Source organism: Ictidomys tridecemlineatus, chromosome 7 (genome assembly GCF_052094955.1).
Source record: "Ictidomys tridecemlineatus isolate mIctTri1 chromosome 7, mIctTri1.hap1, whole genome shotgun sequence".
Classification (NCBI taxonomy): Eukaryota; Metazoa; Chordata; class Mammalia; order Rodentia; family Sciuridae; genus Ictidomys; species Ictidomys tridecemlineatus.
Genome location: NC_135483.1, coordinates 161369223 through 161390900, shown reverse-complemented (window position 1 = coordinate 161390900; position 21678 = coordinate 161369223). Strand labels below are relative to the sequence as shown.

The following is a 21678-nucleotide window of genomic DNA, read 5'->3' as shown; positions in this document are numbered from 1 at the left end:
ACCACTTCCTTTATGAAAGCATTTACCAATGCTTCCAATCATATTAATGTTTCCTATGCATCCTCATTAATATAATCTATATTTTTTAAGAAAGGCATAACTTTCTATTCTATAATAAGGTTTATTAAGTACATTCCTAAACATCTTTAGAAGCAAGTTGAATGTCTTGATTCTGCTTCAGACACCTTTATAATATGAATTCCTCTATGGCCTAGTAGAATCTTGTACACAGTAGTGCTTAAAAATGTTTGTTGAATCAAGAGAGGATATTCATCCTTCTGGAACTGTATGGTAAAGTAGGGAAAAGGGCAACAAACAATTTCTTAAAAACTAAAACAACAGAACAGCAATCAGACAGCAATCAGCTTTTGAAGTTATTAAACATACGTGAGCATATTTGGCCTCTAGAGCCTTATTCAGCTTGCGTAGATGTTCATTCTGTAAACTGGTTTCAGTAAAACACTGCAGTTGTTCTTCTAGCTGTTTAACTTTTGCCTAGAAAGAACAAAGAAAAATAATGAACTTCATAATGAATAATGAACTTCATTAGAAAAGTTGAATAATTGGAATTCAACTCCATTATATTTTAAAACTAACTCATAAGGATAACTATACATATTTCTCTTTAAAAATTATCTTATGAGATAAAAATAACATATAATTACAAATATGCAAATTCTGTAATTTGCCATATTTTCTTCCTCTTAGTTCTCTTATATAAAAGAACAATTAACATTACTGAGCCTATCCCTGAATCAACAAATATGTATCTAAATTTTTTTGTTTTGTTTTGTTTTTGCTACCAGGATTGAACTCAGGGGCACTAGATCACTGAGTCACATCCCCAGCCCTTATCCACATTTTTAAATTTATAAATGTTATTTAATTTTTTCTTGATATTTTATTTGCTATCTGTGGACAGCAAACACCCTTTTGGCTGTAGCTATTAGATTTTCAGGAATTATTAAAAATTTGAGTGCTAATAGGGTAGAAAAAATCTTTGTCTTAGGAAATCTCTTTTTAAATTTTTTATTGGTTCATAAGTTATACATTACATTAGGATTTATTTTGAGATAATTATAAATGCATGGAGTTAAATCTCCAGTATTTTACTTACCCTCCCTGTTTCCTTTTCTCTAGTCTACTGAAGATCTATTTTATATTATTAAAAAAATTAGTGTCTTCTGGGCATACATGATTCACTGTAATATATTCATATAATGTATACTGGTAAGTTAGGTTCAAACATTCCACTGATTTTTCCATTATCCTGTCGTTCCTCCTTCTCAGTTCCCTTCTTCTACCTCCCCTGATCTTTTAGACTACCTTCCATATATCAGAGAAAACATTCGACCTTTGATTTTTGGAGTCTGGCTTAGGAAATCTCTCTTATTTCATCAGCAGAATACTTGTTTCTTTCACCTTTGTCAGTTTCTGCCAATCTCTTCCCACAGTATACAGTAGAAAACATGTGTTGTGGCTCTCCAAATCATTAGTAAAAATTAATCATGGTTTTCACTTAAGGATAAGAATTAAAATGGTATCTCTAAAGAGAGGTATTGATTCAACAATTATCTATTTTAAATATAAACCACTGTTAATCGACAGAACCCAAGGAAAAATGAACTTTATGACTAAGAAGACTTTAATGTTTGCCTCTCTTCAAGGAATACAAAGTCCTATTCCCCAATAATACTTAGATAATTCATCCTACTTGATCCCATAAGTGCCCAATAAATTGCCTTGAAACTCCACAGACAGCATGTTCTTATTCATAAAGCACTTTGATATTTATATGGAGTCTCTCACTTGGCAAAAATTAACTAAGGACATTCAAAATGGGAAGAAACAAAGAAGAATGGGTCCGAAGCAAATAAATACTGCTGCCTCTCAGAGGTCCGGTGTTTCTGTGATCATTAAAATCCAAGCAGTTTCTATAACTGTCTTATCAGCCAGTCTTAGGAATAGAAATAATTTAGGTCAAGGTCATACGCTCATATTGTTTCAACTGGTCTAAATATATACATATGTATATAACTAACTATATTAACAATAGAGAAACAGAGAACTAAGAAATGGAGGGTGGATGCAAGATGGTGGGCGGAATAGAGGTAGTCCTCTTTCTGGCTGCTCTGTGGCAGGAAACCAAGAAAGCAGACAGCTTATCCATAAAGTCTTGCCTAGACAGAATACAACATCTCAGAGAGTGTGAGAAGTCCCCCTATACAGCAGATTTTCACAGAAATCACAAGTGCTGCAGCCACACATGCAGAAATCATTGCCTCTGTGCTTGGGTAAGTTTCTGGACTCCAGACCCAAACCACAGTTCTAGCTCATGCAAGACTTACAAATGGCTTAGCAAAATCACCTATCAGCACCTCTGCACAACTCCAGACTGCTCTCTGCTCCCACGCAGGTCAGTCAGCTGCTACTGATCCACAGCACAAGACCATCCCCCAGCTGTCCCCACATCATCAGACACGCTGGAAGCAGACCAACTCCATCTTGGAAAACCTTCCTCACCATTTTTGGTGGGCATGGCTATCAGATGGGATCACAATTTGAGCAAGTACCTGATTTCCAATTCCCTGCCCCTCCCCAGCGGTGATAACTGGGCACGTGGCCACCCAACACAAAAACAGCTCTTGGTTGGACAGGAGTGCAGTTTGAACAGGGTGCTGCCCACCTGGTGTGAGCCTGAGGTGAGAGGTCCTGCAGATGGGACCTGATAAGAAAGAGATAGGAGGAGCTAAAGTCTGGAGCATAACAAAAAGACCAGGATCTGTGAAATCTCCAGGCAAGAGAGGGAGACCATACAGGGGGCTCAAGTCAGATGAGTGGTCACAAAAAAAGACGCGTGAGGAGCTATTTCCCTGCTGGAACTGGTGGGCGGCACTCCCCACTTCCAGACACTACACACCAGGTCCAGTCTTTTCACCCTGGTTACCTACACCATCCTGAGGGCAGAGACACCAGCTTAAAACAGACAACTCCACCTACTGGATGAGAAGAGAAGCAGAAAAGAAAAGGATCTCTAAGAGTATTTTTTTTTCCTCTTCCTTCTACTTTTTCTTCTTTCTCTTCTACCCTTCTATCCTCTGGCCCTCATATCCCCGATATATGTATAAACAAGAACTTTGCATAAAATAGGACTTTGAGGATTGAGTCACCTGAATAATATAATATAGAGCCTTTTTTCTTTCTTTCATTCTTTCCCATTTTTTCTCTTTCCTCTTCTTTCACCCTCCAAATTTTACTAATTTTACATCCTATATTTTTCTAAATACAGGTGTGTTTGTTTTATATACTCTACTATCTACCCACATACTTGTCTACCCTAAATTACTCCCTGTCTATTCCCCTGCTACTAACCATCTTCATTAAATTTCTCCTCCACATTCCCTAAGATGTAGTATCTCTATACCCTCACATCTTTTCCCCTCAACATATTGTCCTATGCCTGATACCCAGTTCATTGTCCACTGCCAGAATGTAAATCTTTTAATGAAACTACTGATTATATTTTAAATAATAATTGAATCCAACATTTCTGGACATGAGACTAAACTGTAAATGTCTTAACAACAATTTGTTCATAGGTGATATATTGTTGTTATGGGGACCTGTTAACAATGTCCTTCCCCATAAAGGAGGGATCTTGGAACCCTACAAGAGCCATACAAATCAATAGGATAAAAACAATAACACACCAGATCCACAGAGCTAGAAAGGAAGACACATGAGCAACATGAAAAGACAATGGAAGAAAGTACCACAAACAAATCAAGACAACATATCATTGGCAGCATTGGCAGCTACAGAAGAAAAAATGACAGAAAAAGATTTCAGGACATACATGGTTAAAATGTTTTGGGATTGCAAAGAAGACATAAAACAACAAATATAGGCAGTGAAAGATCACTTCGACAATGAGCTACATACATAAATCCAAGAAGCAAAAGATCACCTCAAAAGGGAGATAGAGGTTCTTAAACAAACAAACAAACAAAAAACCTAGAAATCATTGAAATGAAAGAAATAAAAAACCAAATTAAAAATTCAAATGAGATCATCACCAACAGAGTAGACCACTAGAAGATATGATATCAGACAACAAAGATAAAATAAATCATCTTGAAAAGAACACTGACCACACAGCGAAAATGATAAGAAACCATGAGCAGAACTTTTTTTTTTATTGTTGGTTGTTCAAAACATTGCATAGTTCTTGATATATCATACTTCACACTTTGATTCAAGTGGGTTATGAACTCCCATTTTTACCCCATATACAGATTGCAGAAATCACATCAGTTACACTTCCATTGATTTACATATTGCCATACTAGTGTCTGTTGTATTCTGCTACCTTTCCTATCCTCTACTATCCCCCCTCCCCTCCCCTCCCCTCCCCCCTTCTCTCTCTACCCCATCTACTGTAATTCATTTCTCCCCCTTGTATTATTTTACCCTTTCCCCTCACTTCCATTTGTATGTAATTTTATATAACCCTGAGGGTCTCCTTCCATTTCCATGCAATTTCCCTTCTCTCTCCCTTTCCCTCCCACCTCTCATCCCTGTTTAATGTTAATCTTCTTCTCATGCTCTTCGTCCCTACTCTGTTCTTAGTTACTCTCCTTATATCAAAGAAGACATTTGGCATTTGTTTTTTAGGGATTGGCTGGCTTCACTTAGCATAATCTGCTCTAATGCCATCCATTTCCCTCCAAATTCTATGATTTTGTCATTTTTTAATGCAGAGTAATACTCCATTGTGTATAAATGCCACATTTTTTTTTATCCATTCGTCTATTGAAGGGAATCTAGGTTGGTTCCACAGTCTTGCTATTGTGAATTGTGCTGCTATGAACATCGTTGTAGCAGTGTCCCTGTAGCATGCTCTTTTTAGGTCTTTAGGGAATAGACCGAGAAGGGGAATAGCTGGGTCAAATGGTGGTTCCATTCCCAGCTTTCCAAGAAATCTCCATACTGCTTTCCAAATTGGCTGCACCAATTTGCAGTCCCACCAACAATGAACAAGTGTACCCTTTTCCCCACATCCTCGCCAGCACTTGTTGTTTGACTTCATAATGGCTGCCAATCTTACTGGAGTGAGATGGTATCTTAGGGTGGTTTTGATTTGCATTTCTCTGACTGCTAGAGATGGTGAGCATTTTTCCATGTACTTGGTGATTGATTGTATGTCCTCCTCTGAGAAGTGTCTGTTCAGGTCCTTGGCCCATTTGTTGATTGGGTTATTTGTTATCTTATTGACTAATTTTTTGAGTTCTTTGTATACTCTGGATATTAGGGCTCTATCTGAAGTGTGAGGAGTAAAGATTTGTTCCCAAGATGTAGGCTCCCTTACCTCTCTTATTGTTTCTTTTGCTGAGAAAAAACTTTTTAGTTTGAGTAAGTCCCATTTGTTGATTCTAGTTATTAACTCTTGTGCTATGGGTGTCCTACTGAGGAATTTGGAGCCCGACCCCACAGTATGTAGATCATAGCCAACTTTTTCTTCTATCAGATGCCGTGTCTCTGATTTGATATCAAACTCCTTGATCAATTTTGAGTTAACTTTTGTGCATGGTGAGAGAAAGGGATTCAGTTTCATTTTGATGCATATGGATTTCCAGTTTTCCCAGCACCATTTGTTGAAGATGCTATCCTTCCTCCATTGCATGCTTTTAGCCCCTTTATCAAATATAAGATAGTTGTAGTTTTGTGGATTGGTTTCTGTGTCCTCTATTCTGTACCATTGGTCCACTCGCCTGTTTTGGTACCAGTACCATGCTGGTTTTGTTACTATTGCTCTGTAGTATAGTTTGAAGTCTGGTATTGATATACCACCTGATTCACACTTCCAGCTTAGCATTGTTTTTGCTATTCTGGGTCTTTTATTTTTCCATATGAATTTCATGATTGCTTTCTCTATTTCTACAAGAAATGCCTTTGGGGATTTTGATTGGCATTGCATTAAACCTATAGAGAACTTTTGGTAATATCGCCATTTTGATGATGTTAGTTCTGCCTATCCATGAACAGGGTATATTTTTCCATCTTCTAAGATCTTCTTCAATTTCTCTCTTTAGGGTTCTGTAGTTTTCATTGTATAAGTCTTTCACCTCTTTTGTTAGGTTGATTCCCAAGTATTTTATTTTTTTTTGAGGATATTGTGAATGGAGTGATTGTCCTCATTTCCATTTCAGAGGATTTGTTGCTGATATACAGGAATGCCTTTGATTTATGAGTGTTGATTTTATATCCTGCCACTTTGCTGAATTCATTTACTAGCTCTAATAGTTTCTTTGTAGACCCTTTTGGGTCTGCTAGGTATAGAATCATGTCATCTGCAAATAGTGATAATTTAAGTTTTTCTTTTCCTATTTTTATGCCTTTAATTTCTTTTGTCTGTCTAATTGCTCTGGCCAGTGTTTCAAGAACTATGTTGAACAGAAGTGGTGAGAGAGGGCATCCCTGTCTTGTTCCAGATTTCAGAGGGAATGCCTTCAATTTTTCTCCATTCAGAATGATGCTAGCCTGAGGCTTAGCATAGATTGCTTTTACACTGTTGAGGTATGTTCCTATTATCCCTAGTTTTTCTAGAGTTTTGAACATAAAGGGATGTTGTATTTTGTCGAATGCTTTTTCTGCATCTATGGAGATGATCATATGGTTCTTATTTTTAAGTCTATTGATGTGGTGAATAACATTTATTGACTTCTGTATATTGAAACAGCCTTGCATCCCAGGGATGAATCCTACTTCATCATGGTGCACAATTTTTTTGATATGTTTTTGAATACGATTCGCCAGAATTTTATTGAGGATTTTTGCATCTAGGTTCATTAGAGATATTGGTCTATAGTTTTCTTTCTTTGAAGTGTCTTTGTCTGGTTTAGGAATCAGGGTGATGTTAGCCTCGTAGAATGAATTTGGAAGTTCTCCCTCTTTTTCTATTTCCTGAAATATCTTGAAAAGTATTAGTATTAGTTCCTCTTTAAAGGTTTTGTAATACTCTGCTATATACCCATCCGGTCCTGGGCTTTTCTTAGTTGGTAGTCTTTTGATGGTTTCTTCTATTTCCTCAATTGATATTGGTCTGTTTAGGTTGTCTATATCCTCCTGACTCAGTCTGGGCAGATCATATGACTTAAGAAATTTATCGATGCCTTCACTATCTTCTATTTTATTGGAGTATAAGGATTCAAAATAATTTCTGATTATCTTCTGTATTTCTGAAGTGGTCTGTTGTGATGTTGCCTTTTTCATTCCGTATGCTAGTAATTTGAGTTCTCTCTCTTCTTCTCTTCGTTAGCATGGCTAAGGGTCTGTCGATTTTATTTATTTTTTCAAAGAACCAACTTTTAGTTTTCTCAATTTTTTCAATTGTTTCTTTTATTTCGATTTCATTAATTTCAGCTCTGATTTTAATTATTTCTTGCTTCTACTTCTTTTGCTGTTGTTTTGCCTTTCTTTTTCTAGGATTTTGAGATGAAGGATGATATCATTTACTTGTTGGTTTTTTCTTTTTTTAAGGAATGAACTCCAAGCAATGAATTTTCCTCTTAGAACTGCTTTCAATGTGTCCCATAGATTCTGATGTTGTGTCTGTGTTTTCATTTATCTCTAAGAATTTTTTAATTTCCTCCTTGATGTCTTCTAAAACCCATTGATCATTCAGTAACCTATTGTTCATTCTCCAAGTGATGCATGATTTTTCCTTCCTTCTTTTATCGTTGATTTTCAGTTTCATTCCATTATGATCAGATAAGATGCAGGGTATTATCTCTACTCCTTTATATTGTCAAAGAGTTGCCCTGTGACATAATATATGATCTAATTTTGAGAAGGATCCATGTGCTGCTGATAAAAAAGTGTAACTGCTTGATGTATATATGTCAATTAAGTCTAGTTTATTAATTGTGTTATTGAGTTCTATAGTCTCCTTATTCAACTTTTGTTTGGAAGATCTGTCCAGTGGTGAGAGAGGTGTGTTGAAGTCTCCCATGATTATTGTATGGTGGTCTATTAGACTCTTGAACTTGAGAAGAGTTTGCTTGATGAACATAGCTGCACCTTTGTTTGGGGCATATATATTTATGATTGTTATGTCTTGTTGGTGTATGGTTCCCTTGAGCAGTATGTAGTGTCCCTCTTTATCCCTTTTGATTAACTTTGGCTTGAAATCAGTTTTATTTGATATGAGTATGGACACTCCTGCTTGTTTCCGAAGTCCATATGAGTGATATGATTTTTTCCAACCTTTCACCTTCAGTCTATGTATATCTTTTCCTATCAAATGCGTCTCCTGTAGACAGCATATTGTTGGGTCTTGTTTTGTGATCCATTCTACTAGCCTGTGTTTCTTAATTGGTGAGTTTAAGCCATTAACATTTAGGGTTATTATTGAGATATGGTTTGTTCTTCCAGCCATATTTGTTTATTCATGTTACTAAACATGGTTTGTTTTCCTCTTTGATTATTTTCCTCCCCTTTACTGTCCTACCTCCCACTGTTGGTTTTCATTATTATTTTCCATTTCCTCTTCCTATAATGTTTTGCCAAGGATGTTTTGAAGAGATGGTTTTCTAGCTGCAAATTCTTTTAACTTTTGTTTATTGTAGAAGGTTTTAATTTAATCTTCCATCCTGAAGCTTAATTTCGCTGGATACACGATTCTTGGTTGGAACCCATTTTCTTTCAGTGTTTGAAATATATTATTCCAGGATCTTCTAGCTTTCAGAGTCTGTGTTGAAAGATCAGCTGTTATCCTGATTGGTTTACCCCTAAATGTAATCTGCTTCCTTTCTCTTGTAGCTTTTAAAATTCTCTCCTTATTCTGTATGTTAGGCATCTTCATTATAATGTGTCTACGTGTGGATCTCTTATGATTTTGCACATTCGGCGTCCTGTAGGCTTCTAGGATTTGGGATTCTGTCTCATTCTTCAAGTCTGGGAAGTTTTCTTGTATTATTTCATTGAATGGATTGCTCATTCCTTTGGTTTGGACCTGTATACCTTCCTGTATCCCAATGACTCTTAAGTTTGGACTCTTTATGTTATCCCATATTTCTTGGATGTTCTGCTCATGGTTTCTTAACAGTCTTGCTGAATTGTCTATGTTCTTTTCAAGTTGAAATACTTTGTCTTCATTGTCTGATGTTCTATCTTCTAAGTGTTTTACTCTGCTGGTAGTATTCTGAATTGAGTTTTTAAGTTGGTTTATTGCTTCCTGCATTTCTAGAATTTCTGTTTGTTTTTTATTACCTCTATCTCCCTGTATAACTGATCTTTTGCTTCTTGGATTTGTTTATGTAATTCATTGTCAGTGATCTTTCATTGTCTGATTTTGCTGTCTAATGTCTTCTTTGAGTCTCCAGATCACCTGAAGCATGTATATCGTGAATTCTTTATCTGACATTCCATCTGCTGCAGCTATTACCTCTTCTAAAGTTGAGTTGACCTACATTGCTTGTGGTCCTTTCTTTCCTTGTCTTTTCATACTGCTCATGTTTCTTTCTGTTTGGTGAAACTGTTTTGTTTTTGAAATTTTCCCCCTATATATTTATATTGCTCTTGTATAGTTGAAAAGTCTTCCTTGCAGGGTGGGCAGTGGCTGTGCTCCTCCTCCAATTGGGGTGATCTGTCTACCACGCTGGTGGGCCGCTGGGTCTGTTCTGCTGGTCAGTCGCAGGTCTGCCTACCTTGTAGGCACGGGCGGCAGCTCTGCTCTGCCCGTACTCCAATTGGGGTGATGTGTCTACCGTGCTGGCAGGCCACTGGGCCTGTTCCTCCGGTCAGTCGCAGGTCTGCCTACCTTGCAGGCACGGGCGGCGGCTCTGCTCTGCCCCTACTCCAAATGGGGTGAAGTGTCTGCCGCGCCAGCAGGCCGCTGGGCTTGTTCCTCCGGTTGGTCACAGGCCTGCCTACCTTGCAGGTGCAGGTGGCGGCTCTATGAGCAGAACTTTCAAGAATGGGATAGCATAAAAAGACCTAATTTAAAAGGTATTGGGATAGAGAAAGGTACAGAGATCCAAGGAAAAGGAATGAACAATCTATTCAATGAAATAATATCAGAAAACTTTCCAAACATGAAGAATGAATTGGAAATCCAAATTCAAGAAGCCTACAGACGGCAAATGTACAAAATCACAACAGATTCACAACAAGGCACATTATAATTAAAATGCCCAACATACAGAATAAGGAGAGAAGTTTAAAAGCCACAAGACAAAGAAATCAGATTACATATAGAATAAAACCAATTAGGATAATGGCGCAGTTTTCAACACAGACACTGAAAGCTAGAAGATCCTGGAACAACATATTTCAAGTTCTGAAAGATAATGGGTGCCAACCAAGAATCTTGTATCCAGCAAAATTAAGCTTTAGATTTGAAGATGAAGTAAAAACATTCCACGATAAACAAAAGTTAAAAGAATTTATAGTTAGAAAATTGGCACTACAGAACATCCTTGGCAAAATATTTCATGAAGTGGAAATGAAAAATAGCACTGAAAATCAGCAGAGGGAGGTAGTACACTAAAGGAAAAACTAATCAAAGAGGAAAACCAAGTCAAGTTAAATTAAAAAATAAACAAATATAGCTGGAAATATAAACCATGTCTCAAAAGTAACCCTAAATGTTAATGGCTTAAACTCACTAATCAAAAGACATATGCTAGCAGATTTCCTTAAAAAAAAAAACCAATATGCTACCTCCAGGAAACTCATCTGATAGGAAAAGACATACACTGAAGGAGAAAGGTTGGGAAAAATCATACCCCTCCCATGGACTGTGGAAGCAAGCAGGGGTTAGCATACTCATATCAAATAAAGTAGACTTCAAGCCAAGGTTAATCAAAAGGGATACAAATGGACATTACGTACTGCTCAAGGGAACCACACACCAACAAGACATAACAATCATAAATATATATGCCTCAAACAATGGTGCAGCTATGCTCATCAAACAAACTCTTCTTAGGTTCAGGAATCAAACTGACCACAACACAATAATCTTGGGTGATTTTAACATACCTTTCTCCCCACTGGATAGATTTTTTCAAACACAAATTGAATAAAGAACTACAGAACACAATAACATAATCAATAACTTAGACTTAACTAACAAATAGAATATTTCAACCTGCATCAAGTGGATACACGTTCTTCTCAGCAGCACTTGGGTCCTTCTCTAAAACAGACCATTGTGGGAAACCAACCTTACACGTGACTGAGTCACACTCCTCGGCTGGGTGCTGTGGCGCTCAGTTGCAGAAATGTGGCAGAGCTTTCCCCATCCTTCTTGGGTTCGAGGGCTGGTGTCTCATGCATGGGTGTGTCTTGCTTCACCCATGGGTGAAGCTATGCTCACCTGTTCCTTTGTAATATAACCCCTTGCTCTGTTTAGGATAGAATCTTCCTTGGAAGTGCCTTGTGTGTGTCCCCTTCTCTTACTGTGCTCTCGGGTGTGGCCTACCCAGGTGTCAGTCAACCTGCTGACAGTGGACATCATGAAGATAGACTCAGCCCCCTGAAACCTGACCCCTTGCCTCATTTGAAAAGCTTCTCCTCAATAAAAGGGGTCAGCACATGCCCTCGCTCTCTTTTCCTGCGGACCCTTAAGGTCAGAGGAGCCGTCACAGTGATCCCAAAGAAAAAGGTATTTGTGTCTCTTGTGTGGTTATTTCATGTAGCCCAGTCAGCCCAGTTTACCTGGAGTGACCCCTGAGCCTTTTAGTCCTGAGAACAGAAACCCAGCAGACCATATACTATGCCACAAAGCAACTCTTAGCAAATACAAAAAAGTAGAGATGCTATGATGCATTTTATCAGATCATAATGGAATGAAATTGAACATCAATTACAAAATAAAAAATAAAAATTTCTCCATTACCTGAAGGCTAAACAATTTGCTACTAAATGAACAATGGGTTACAGAGGACATCAAGGAGGAGATTAAAAAATTCTTACAGGTAAATGAGAACACAGACACAACATATTAAAGTCTCTGGTAAACTATGAAAGCAATACTAAGAGGAAAATTCATTGCATGGAGTTCATTCCTTAAAAGAAGGAAAAGTCAACAAATAAAAATGACTTCACACTACATCTCAAAGCTCTAGAAAAAGAAAAACAAATCAGCAGCAAAAGCAGTGGAAGACAAGAAATAATTAAAATTAGGGCTGAAATCAATGAAATCTAAACAATAGAAACAACTGAAAAATTGACAAAACAAAAAGTTGGTTCTTTGAAAAAATAAATAAAATTGACAGACCCTTAGCCATGCTAATGAAGAGAAGGAGGGAGAGAACTCAAATTACCAGTGTACATGATAAAAAAGGTAATATCACAACAGACACCACAGAAATACAGAGGATAATTACAAATTATTTTGAAATCTTATACTTCAATAAAATAGAAGACATTGAAGGCATCAAAAAATTTCTTAAGTCATATGATTTGTCCAGATTGAGCCAGGAAGATATACACAATTTAAACAGAGCAATATCAAGTGAGGAAATATAAGAAACCATCAAAAGCTTACCAACTAAGAAAAGCCCAGGACTGGATGGATACACAGCCGACTTCTACAAGACCTTTAAAGAAGAACTAATACAATATTCTTCAATTTACTTCAGGAAACAGAAAAAGAGGCAGTAATTCCAAACTCATTCTATGAGGCCAATATCATCCTGATCCCCAAACCAGGCAAAGGCACATCAAAGAAAGAAAATTTCAGCTCAATATGTCTATTGAACATAGATGCAAAAATTATCAATAATATTCTGGCAAATTGAATACAAAAACATATCAAAAAGCTTATGCACCATAATCAAAAGGATTCATCCTAGGGATACAAGGTTGGTTCAACATATTAAAATCAATAAATGTAATTCATCACATCAATAGACTTAAAGATAAGAATCATATGATCATCTCAATAGATGCAGAAAAAGCACTGAACAAAATACAGCACCCCTTTATGTTCAAAACACTAGAAAAAATGGGGATAACAGGAACATATCTCAACATTGTAATGGCTATCTACGCTAAGCCTAAGACCAACATCATTCTAAATGGAGAAAAATTGAAGGCATTCCCTCTAAAAACTGGAACAAGATAGGGATGCCCTTTTTCACCACTTCTATTTAACATAGTTCTTAAAACACTGGCCAGAGCAATTAGACAAAGAATTCAAAGGGATATGTATAGAAAAAGAAGAGCTTAAATTAGCACTATTTGCTGATGATATGATTCTATACCTAGAAGACCTAAAAAATTCCACCAGAACACTTCTAGAACTAGTAAATTAATTCAGCAAAGTAGCAGGATATAAAATCAACACCCATAAATCAAAGGCATTTCTGTGTATCAGTGACAAAGTGTTTGAGAAGAAAATGAGGACAACTACCCCATTCACAATAGCCTCAAAAAAATAAAAATATTTGGGAAACAACTTAATGAAAGAGGTGAAAGAGCTATACAATGAAAGCTACCAAACCCTAAAGACAGAAATCAAAGAAGACCTTAGAAGATTGAAAGATCTATCTTGCTTTTGGTTAGGCAGAATTAATATTACCAAAATGACCATACTACCAAAAGCACTATACAGATTTAATGCAATTCTGATCAAAATTCCAATGGCATTCCACATAGAACTAGAAAAAGCAGTCATGAAATTCATCTGAAAAATAAGAGACCCAGAATGGCTAAAGCAATCCTTAGCAAGAAGAGTTAAGCAGGTGGCATCGCTATACCAGAACTTAAACTATACTACAGAGCAATAGTAACAAAAACAGCATGGTATTGGTAGACCAAGACTAAGACTGGTAGACCAATGGTACAGAATAGAGGACACAGAGACTAACCCACACAATTACAATTATTTTATATTAGACAAAGTTGCCAAGAACATGCATTGGAGAAAAGATAGCCTCTTCAACAAATGGTTTTGGAAAAACTGTAAATCCATATGCAACAAAATGAAATTAAACCCCTATTTCTCACCATGCACAAAACTAAATTCAAAATAAATCAAGGACCTAGGAATTAAACCAGAGACTATGTATCTAATAGAAAAAAAAGTAGGCCCTAATTTTCATCATGTGGGATTAGGCATCAGCTTCCTTAATATGACTCCTATAGCTTAAGAATTAAAACCAAGAATCAATAAATGAGATGGAACCAAACTAAAAAGTTTCTTCTCAGCAAAAGAAGCAATCTGTGAGGTAAAGAGAGAGCCTACATCCTGGGAGCAAATTTTTACCCCTCACACATCAGATAGTTCTTTAAATACCCTAGAGATTAGTGCTGTATCTGATGTCAGGATGATATACACAAGTTAGACAGACCAATCAAGTGATGAAATAGAAGATGCCATCAGAAGCCTATCAACCAAGAAAAGCCCAGGACTGGATAGATACACAGCCAAATTCTACAAGACCTTTAAAGAAGAACTAATAGGGTATATAAAGAACTCAAAAAAATAAACACCAAAAGAACAAATAACCTGATAAATAAATGGGCCAAGGACCTGAACAGACATTTCTCAGAAGAGGATATACAATCAATCAACAAATATATGAAAAAATGCTCATCATCTCTAGCAATCAGAGAAATGCAAGTCAAAACTACTCTAAAATATCATCTCACTCCAGTCAGAATGGCAGCTATTATGAAGACAAACAACAATAAGTGTTGGCAAGGATGTGGGGAAAATGGTACACTCATACATTGCTGGTGGGACTGCAAATTGGTACAGCCAATATGGAAAGCAGTATGGAGATTCCTTGGAAAATTGGGAATGGAACTACCATTTGACCCAGCTATCCCTCTTCTTGGACTATACCCAAAGGACTTAAAATCACCATACTACAGGGACACAGCCACATCAATGTTTATAGCAGTACAATTAACAATAGCTAAATTGTGGAGCTGAACTAGATGCCCTTCAGTGGATGAATGGATAAAAAAATGTGGTATATATACACAATAGAATTTTACTCAGCAATAAAAGAGAATAAAATCATGGCATTTGCAGCTAACTGGATGGTGTTGGAGAAGATAATGCTAAGTGAAGTTAGTCAATCCCCAAAAAACAAATGCTGAATGTTTTCTCTGATATAAGGAGGCTGACTCATAGTGGAGTAGGGAGGGGGAGCATGGAATTATTAGATGAATTCTAGATAGGGAAGAGGGGTGGGAGGGGAAGGGAGGGGGCAGGGGATCAGCAAGAATGGTGGAATGTGACATTATCCAAAGTACATGTATGAAGAATCAAATTGGGTGTCAACATACTTTATGTATAAACAGAGACATGAAAAATTGTGATATATTTGTATAATAAGAATTATAATGCAAAAAAGTACATGTATAAAGGCATGAATTGGCATGAATATATTCTATATACAAAGATATGCATCCCACTGTTGTGTATTTAAAAAAATAAAATCAATAAAACAAAAAAAATAGAAAAAAAGAAATGGAAAGAAACTCTTCTTTAGTCTGTTTATAATGCAAATATTCTAAAATAATACAATTAAAATTCCTAGGTTTTTTTTTCTTCAATATATACTGTAAATTCGAAATACAGTAGGACATACCAATAACCTTAGCTTATTTATAGTTTGAAATGAGCTTCAGCATTAATCCATTATGTCCCATCATTCTATATGTAGTTTTTATACAGGGCCCTATATATGGAATACCGGGACATAATAGGTTAAAACGACAGGAATGGTCAAATTATGCATTTTAATAAATGTATGAAAATAGACTTAAGAACTGCTAATTTCAGTATAGCATATTTTTTTTCTTTTAAGGCCTTTATCTAATATTCATATAATGGTACAACATGCATGCAGCAATGCAAAACAAAGAACCAGCATGACAAATACGAATAATAAAACTCACTACTGAAATGTTGGGTTAAAGAAGCAGGACATTAAAAAGTATGTATTGTGTGATTATGTTAAGTGAATGTATAGGTAAAATTAATCTGAGGTGTTGGAAGTCAGGATGGTAATTACCCATGTTGGGGATAGTTATTGGAAGAAGGTTCTGGATGTTGGGAATGTGCCGTTTCTTGATCTGAGTACTAATTTTAATTTGTAAAAAGTTCATCAGGCTGTGTCCCATGTTCTTTTCAGTATATATATTATAGTTCAAGAAAAAGTTTACTAAAACATAAAACAAACCCTTATCTAATCTGTAAATTAAGTTCACAATTGCAGTTGCTTACAAGGGCCAGTCTGCTAACCTGTTTGAATCCAGGTGTTGATGTAAGTGATGCAACCAATGGCAGATTATTGCAAGGCTAAGTGACTCAAACTGGCACGTTTAAAAATGATTTTATAAAGTATTGGAACTCTTTCAGAAATGTATGATAATATTCCACCTACCCACCATTCAAATTAAAATAAAATATTACCAGATCAATTGAAACCTCTGGACTGGGTGTGTAGCTCAGTGGTAGAACACTTGCCTGACTTCAGGCCCTAGGTTTGATCCTAATATCTCCCCTGACACACACACACACACAAAACAACAATCCTGTAGCACCCATTCTAACCCAATCTCCCCCTCATCCTAGAGTTAATTACAATGCTGGATTTGGATTTGGTATTCATCATTCTCAGTTTAAAATCTTACTATATATGTATCTCTAAATAGTAATATAGTATGAGATTCATCCATGTTAACATATGTAACTCTAATGCACCTGTTTAATATATCTGTATATACATTGCTTTTAAAACTGGCATAACTACTTTTAGGAGAAATTTGACACAATCCAGTAAATCTTAAGATACTATATGACCACTAATTTAGATAATCTTTTGGATATGAGTACATGAGATATTTAGAAGAATTCATCATATCAGCATCTAGGGAGTTTTAAAAAGTATCAGAGGTTAGACTACCCCCTAAAATTCTATCTTAGTTGCTCTGGGTTGGAATTCTAGACATGGGGATTTTTCATTCTTACATTTTACTAAGAAAAAAACTGAACATACAGAAAATTTGACAGAATTTTACTAAGAGTATGCTTTAGGGTCCACCAACCAAAGTCAACCATTATTTTTTGTTTTTACTTATCACATATCTATCCATCTATCATTCTCCCTATCAATCCATTAATGTATTTTTTCCCTAGGATGCATTTAAAAAAAGTGGCAAATATGATGCACGTTCCAGAGCTCAGACATCTTAAACTCTCCCTAGGTGGTGATGATGTGTATGTACTAGGCTTAGAACCACTGATGTAGACATTGGTGTTTCCACTGCAGTAGGCTAAAGACAGGCTTAGTCACATCTGTAGCAAGGTTTTGCTCCAAAGATGGTGCCAGCCATGCTTCTCTTCCAGTACTAACTTCCTCATGCCCCAAGACAGCGGCAGGAAGAGCCGCCCAATGGTGAGCCCTGCTGACCCTCATGATCATTACCCACCAATCAGAAAGCACCCTGTGCCAATACCCTGCTGACCCTCATGATCATTACCCACCATTCAGAAAGCACCCTGTGCCAATACCCTGCTGTGTTGAACCGCCCCTGTCTCTAAAATGTGCAAAGCTGTTCCTCAATAGGTAGATGCCATGGGGGTAAAATGCACAATCACAAAAAGAACAGTATCATCACTTTCACTTAAGTCTATTCTATTGTCTCTGAGGCCCAACTGTCAGAGTTATTTCTTTTTAGATGGTTTATAAAAATTCATGAAAAAAGAAAGCATAGGACCTCTATATTTTCAGTGAGTGAGGAGGCATAAAATAACTACAGTAAGTCTTCAAATCATCACAAAATTTGTAAAGATTGTCACTACAATAGGCTTCAGTATTATGTGAATTGAATATGAACAGAAGTCATCTGGATATTAAGGAAGCCACAAACAGGGAGGTTCAAAGACTACAGAATTAGTAAACAATAGGGTAGGTCTTCTAAAAATCCAGCAATATTTAGTTTTACAATTAGTATCTTTAAAAATCATATAAAATATGAAAATAAATCTCATACCTGGAGTTTTCCCTTTTCATAGGCCAGTTTATTTTTACTCTCAGTAATTTTTCCCAAGACACTTTCCACCTTTTGCTCAGCAAGCTGATAATGCAAACACAGGTATCAGTACTTCTTGGCATAGAAAGGAATAAGCATTTTCTTTTGGGGAAAAAAAAGTACTAGTACCCTTATACTTCCATAGTATTAAGATCAAGATTCATATTTATTTGTTATTGCTGCCTTCTAGTCTCTCCCTAGATAACTGGTCTCAGTGCTAACAAGCAACACATAAGGAGACTTGCTGATTAAAGTATAGAGCCTTAAGAGTCCCAGAGTTTGTTGTTCTTTGTACATTGCTGTTGTTGTTATTTTGCTAAGTTAGTTATTTCTTAGCTGTGATCCAAGCCAGAGATGGTGTGGTTATATCAGTGGTTGCAGGTACTCTACCACCAAGGGTACTCTACCACTAAGTTACATTCCCAGCCCCTTTAATTTTTTTATTTTGAGACAGGATCTCACTAAGTTGCCCAGACTGTCCTAAGATTTGTAATCAGCCTCCTCACTTGCTGGAATTACAGATGTATGCCACGATGGCTTGCTATAATTTCTTTTCAAAAATTAAAAAAAAAATCTATGTGTTGCTCCCACTAAAAGAAAGTATTTTTCTAAAAGCAATGAGACAACTAAAATATTGGTTTCAAAATAATCTAAGGGATGAACTCGGGTTGTGGCTCAACGATAGAGCACTGGCCTGGCATGTGTGAGGCACTGGGTTCGATCTTGAGCACCACATACAAATAAATAAATAAAGACATTGTGTTCATTTACAACTAAAAAAAATTTTAAAATAACCTAAGGGAAATGAAGTGTGTAATTAATAATATCATAAAATTAGCTAGTCATTAACTAACATTCTGTTTGTGGAAGATATACAGCCCCTTTTTCTATTTTGGAAACTATGATCCAAAAATCATTCCATAAATGAAACATAGTTTAGGATTATATTTTGACGAACTCTTCAGTCACAAATAAGTTATGAGGTCAATATGTTACAAAAATAAAACTACAACAAAAAACTTAATTATTTAAAAGTCAGTTTCAAGTTCTATAAATTAAGTTTTCCCAATGTGCTATAAATTATACAGCATATTAAAAAATAAGAACTAGATCCAACCTAAAATATGATTGCTATAACAAATATAAAACATTCAAAAATAACTTCATTTATCTTCTTGGAATGTGGAAAATTTTTTTTTTGGGGGGGTTGTTTTGTTTTAATAATATAGATGATCTTGGTCTCCTGTAAAAGGGGTCCAGGAAGTTTTTAAACATGGCACTTTTTTTCCCCTCAAAAAAATTCCCTTTTATGCAAAGGGATAGAAAAATTCTATTAATATTTAAATACACTTTCCCCTTTTTGCCACCAAAGAGAATGCCAACATAATAAGTAAAAACTAAATAAAGTCAAAATGTAACAACATTTGACACAGGGTCACTTATTTAAAATCATGACAGAGAATTGTTACCAGTTGCTAAGGCACTTACTTATTGTTTACAGATTATTTAAATAGGCCCTGTACTTTAATCAATCAGAGACTGGAAATTAGAAACTACTTAATGAGTGAACACCTTGGATTCTGAGTTGTACAAAGAAAAATATCAATGTTTAGATCATATCTTTCAATTCAGAAACACAAGGATATTGCAGGAACAACCACAGAACAATTATCTTAAGATATGAAAGGTAGGTTGTCATGGATCCACAGTGCTATGGTTTGGATGATCTGGAATGCTCCCCAAAGGCCCATGTGTTGGAGGCTTGGTCACCAGTTAGTGGCATTAATGGGAAGTGGTAGAACCTTTAGGAGGTAGGAGCTAGTGGAGGAAAGTTAGGTCACTGGGAGTGTGCCCAATGAAGGGGCTACTGTGAACCTGGCCCTTCCTGAATCTGTTTGCTTTCCAGCCATCAAGAGGTAAGCAACTCTTCTGCCATATGTACTGCCTTGCCACAGACCCAAAGCAATAAGCCAACTAACCATGGACTAAAATCTTTAAAATGATGATCCAAAATAATTTTTTTCTCCTTTAAGTTGATTATCTCAAGTATTTTGTCATAGTGATGGAAAGCTAACACAAAGAGTAAGTCACAAAACACTTTCTAAAAATGAAGTGTGTTATTAATAATATCATAAAATTAGCTAGTGTGTGTGTGTGTGTGTGTGTGTGTGTGTTCTTTTTGTGGTCTTGGGGATCAAATCCAAAACCTTATGCATGCTAGGCAGGGGTTCTACCAAGGAGCCATCCCAGCCCTAAAATAATTTTTTGAACTATAAAAAAGTTAGCAGACACTGTTGAAAGAATATATAAAACGAATGAGATATTGGCATATAAAGTAATTTTATAAGTATAATTTAAGCAAGAATTTTAGTGAAAATATGACATAGGCCTCAGCAGCAGATTGAACCAACTTTGATACAGTTGAATTTCAAATCATTAAAGTTCTATTGCATAGGGAACTGTATTTCTATTTAGTGCTACTATTTAACAATGTGTGGTTAAAATGCAAAAGAGAAGTAGGGAACAATCATTCAACTTGAGTTCAGGAATAGTAACTTTCCTACCACATTTGGATTTTTTCTTACTGTAGTTGCCTGCTTAACTGCCTGTGGTAATGGACTTAAATTGCATTATCACTGAAGGCTGAAGTGGCAAAAATAAACCTAATATTAGAATATGTGAAAGAAAAAGGAGAGAGAAAAATATTTATTCATGTATACTACATGTAAGGGCTCATGATGGGTGATTAGCACTCAAGATGACAATCCTTGCAGCCTGGCCAGATATGTGACTGACTCTGTACTTTATTTGATCAATGTTTCCTAATATGCATTAGGCATTATGCTAGAAGAAAGGAGTATAAATGTGGATGGATAACTTCTGTTCTTTTATTAGAAGAGATTGAAAGTAGATACATAAAAAGGTTAGTTTCTAATCAATGTGGTAATTATTCTAACCCTCTCTGCATTGAAGGTTAAAGATCACAGCCCAAAATTGAAACCTAGGCTTAAAATCCATGAAAATATAAGATAATTTACTTAGTTTATATAAATTCTTCTTAGTTGAAGTAATCAGCAGTTTATGACAAGCTTAAAATTTAGTTCATATAAGAGACACATATCAGGACTTTATATGAAAATTTTCAAAATTGATTTGCATGTTATAAAAATAACAACTAATTCCTTTTCAAGTATTCAAAAACACAAAAATTATTATAAGAAAAATTATTAACTTGTTATCAGAATGATCATTTCTTTACTTCCCCCCACTTAGAGATGTTTTAAGAACTCTACCCATTTATTTATAATGAACTAACATCATCAAATATCTTCTAGAAAACAGATATATTACTGATTACATAATGGAAGAAACTGACAGGGGAAAACACAAGTTTCTTCCTCAATTTATGCGAGAGAAAATATTTTGAAACATCAGCTATAGTTGTGCTTTTTAGATTATACATCATCTGTGTAGGTGGTCATTTAGTAACTACCTTAAATTCTTGCTTTCTTAAATCTTCTATTGTTTGAAAATTGCAGATATGTCTGCCATATTTATCCCATTATTCAGGATTTATGATAATTACTAATACATGCATGCATACACACACACACACAC

General features: G+C 35.9%; 1 protein-coding gene across 1 annotated transcript in view; it reads right to left on the bottom strand.

Annotated features, from left to right (window-relative positions):
- Positions 1-21678, bottom strand: part of Ccdc150 (coiled-coil domain containing 150) — a 114908-nt gene that overhangs the window by 36136 nt on the left and 57094 nt on the right. Inside the window, exons 15-16 of the mRNA XM_078017780.1 lie at positions 18022-18105; positions 388-495 (exon numbers count right to left, since the gene is read on the bottom strand). Of these exons, the coding sequence (XP_077873906.1) occupies positions 388-495; positions 18022-18105 (192 nt within the window). The remainder of the gene's footprint in view (positions 1-387; positions 496-18021; positions 18106-21678) is intronic.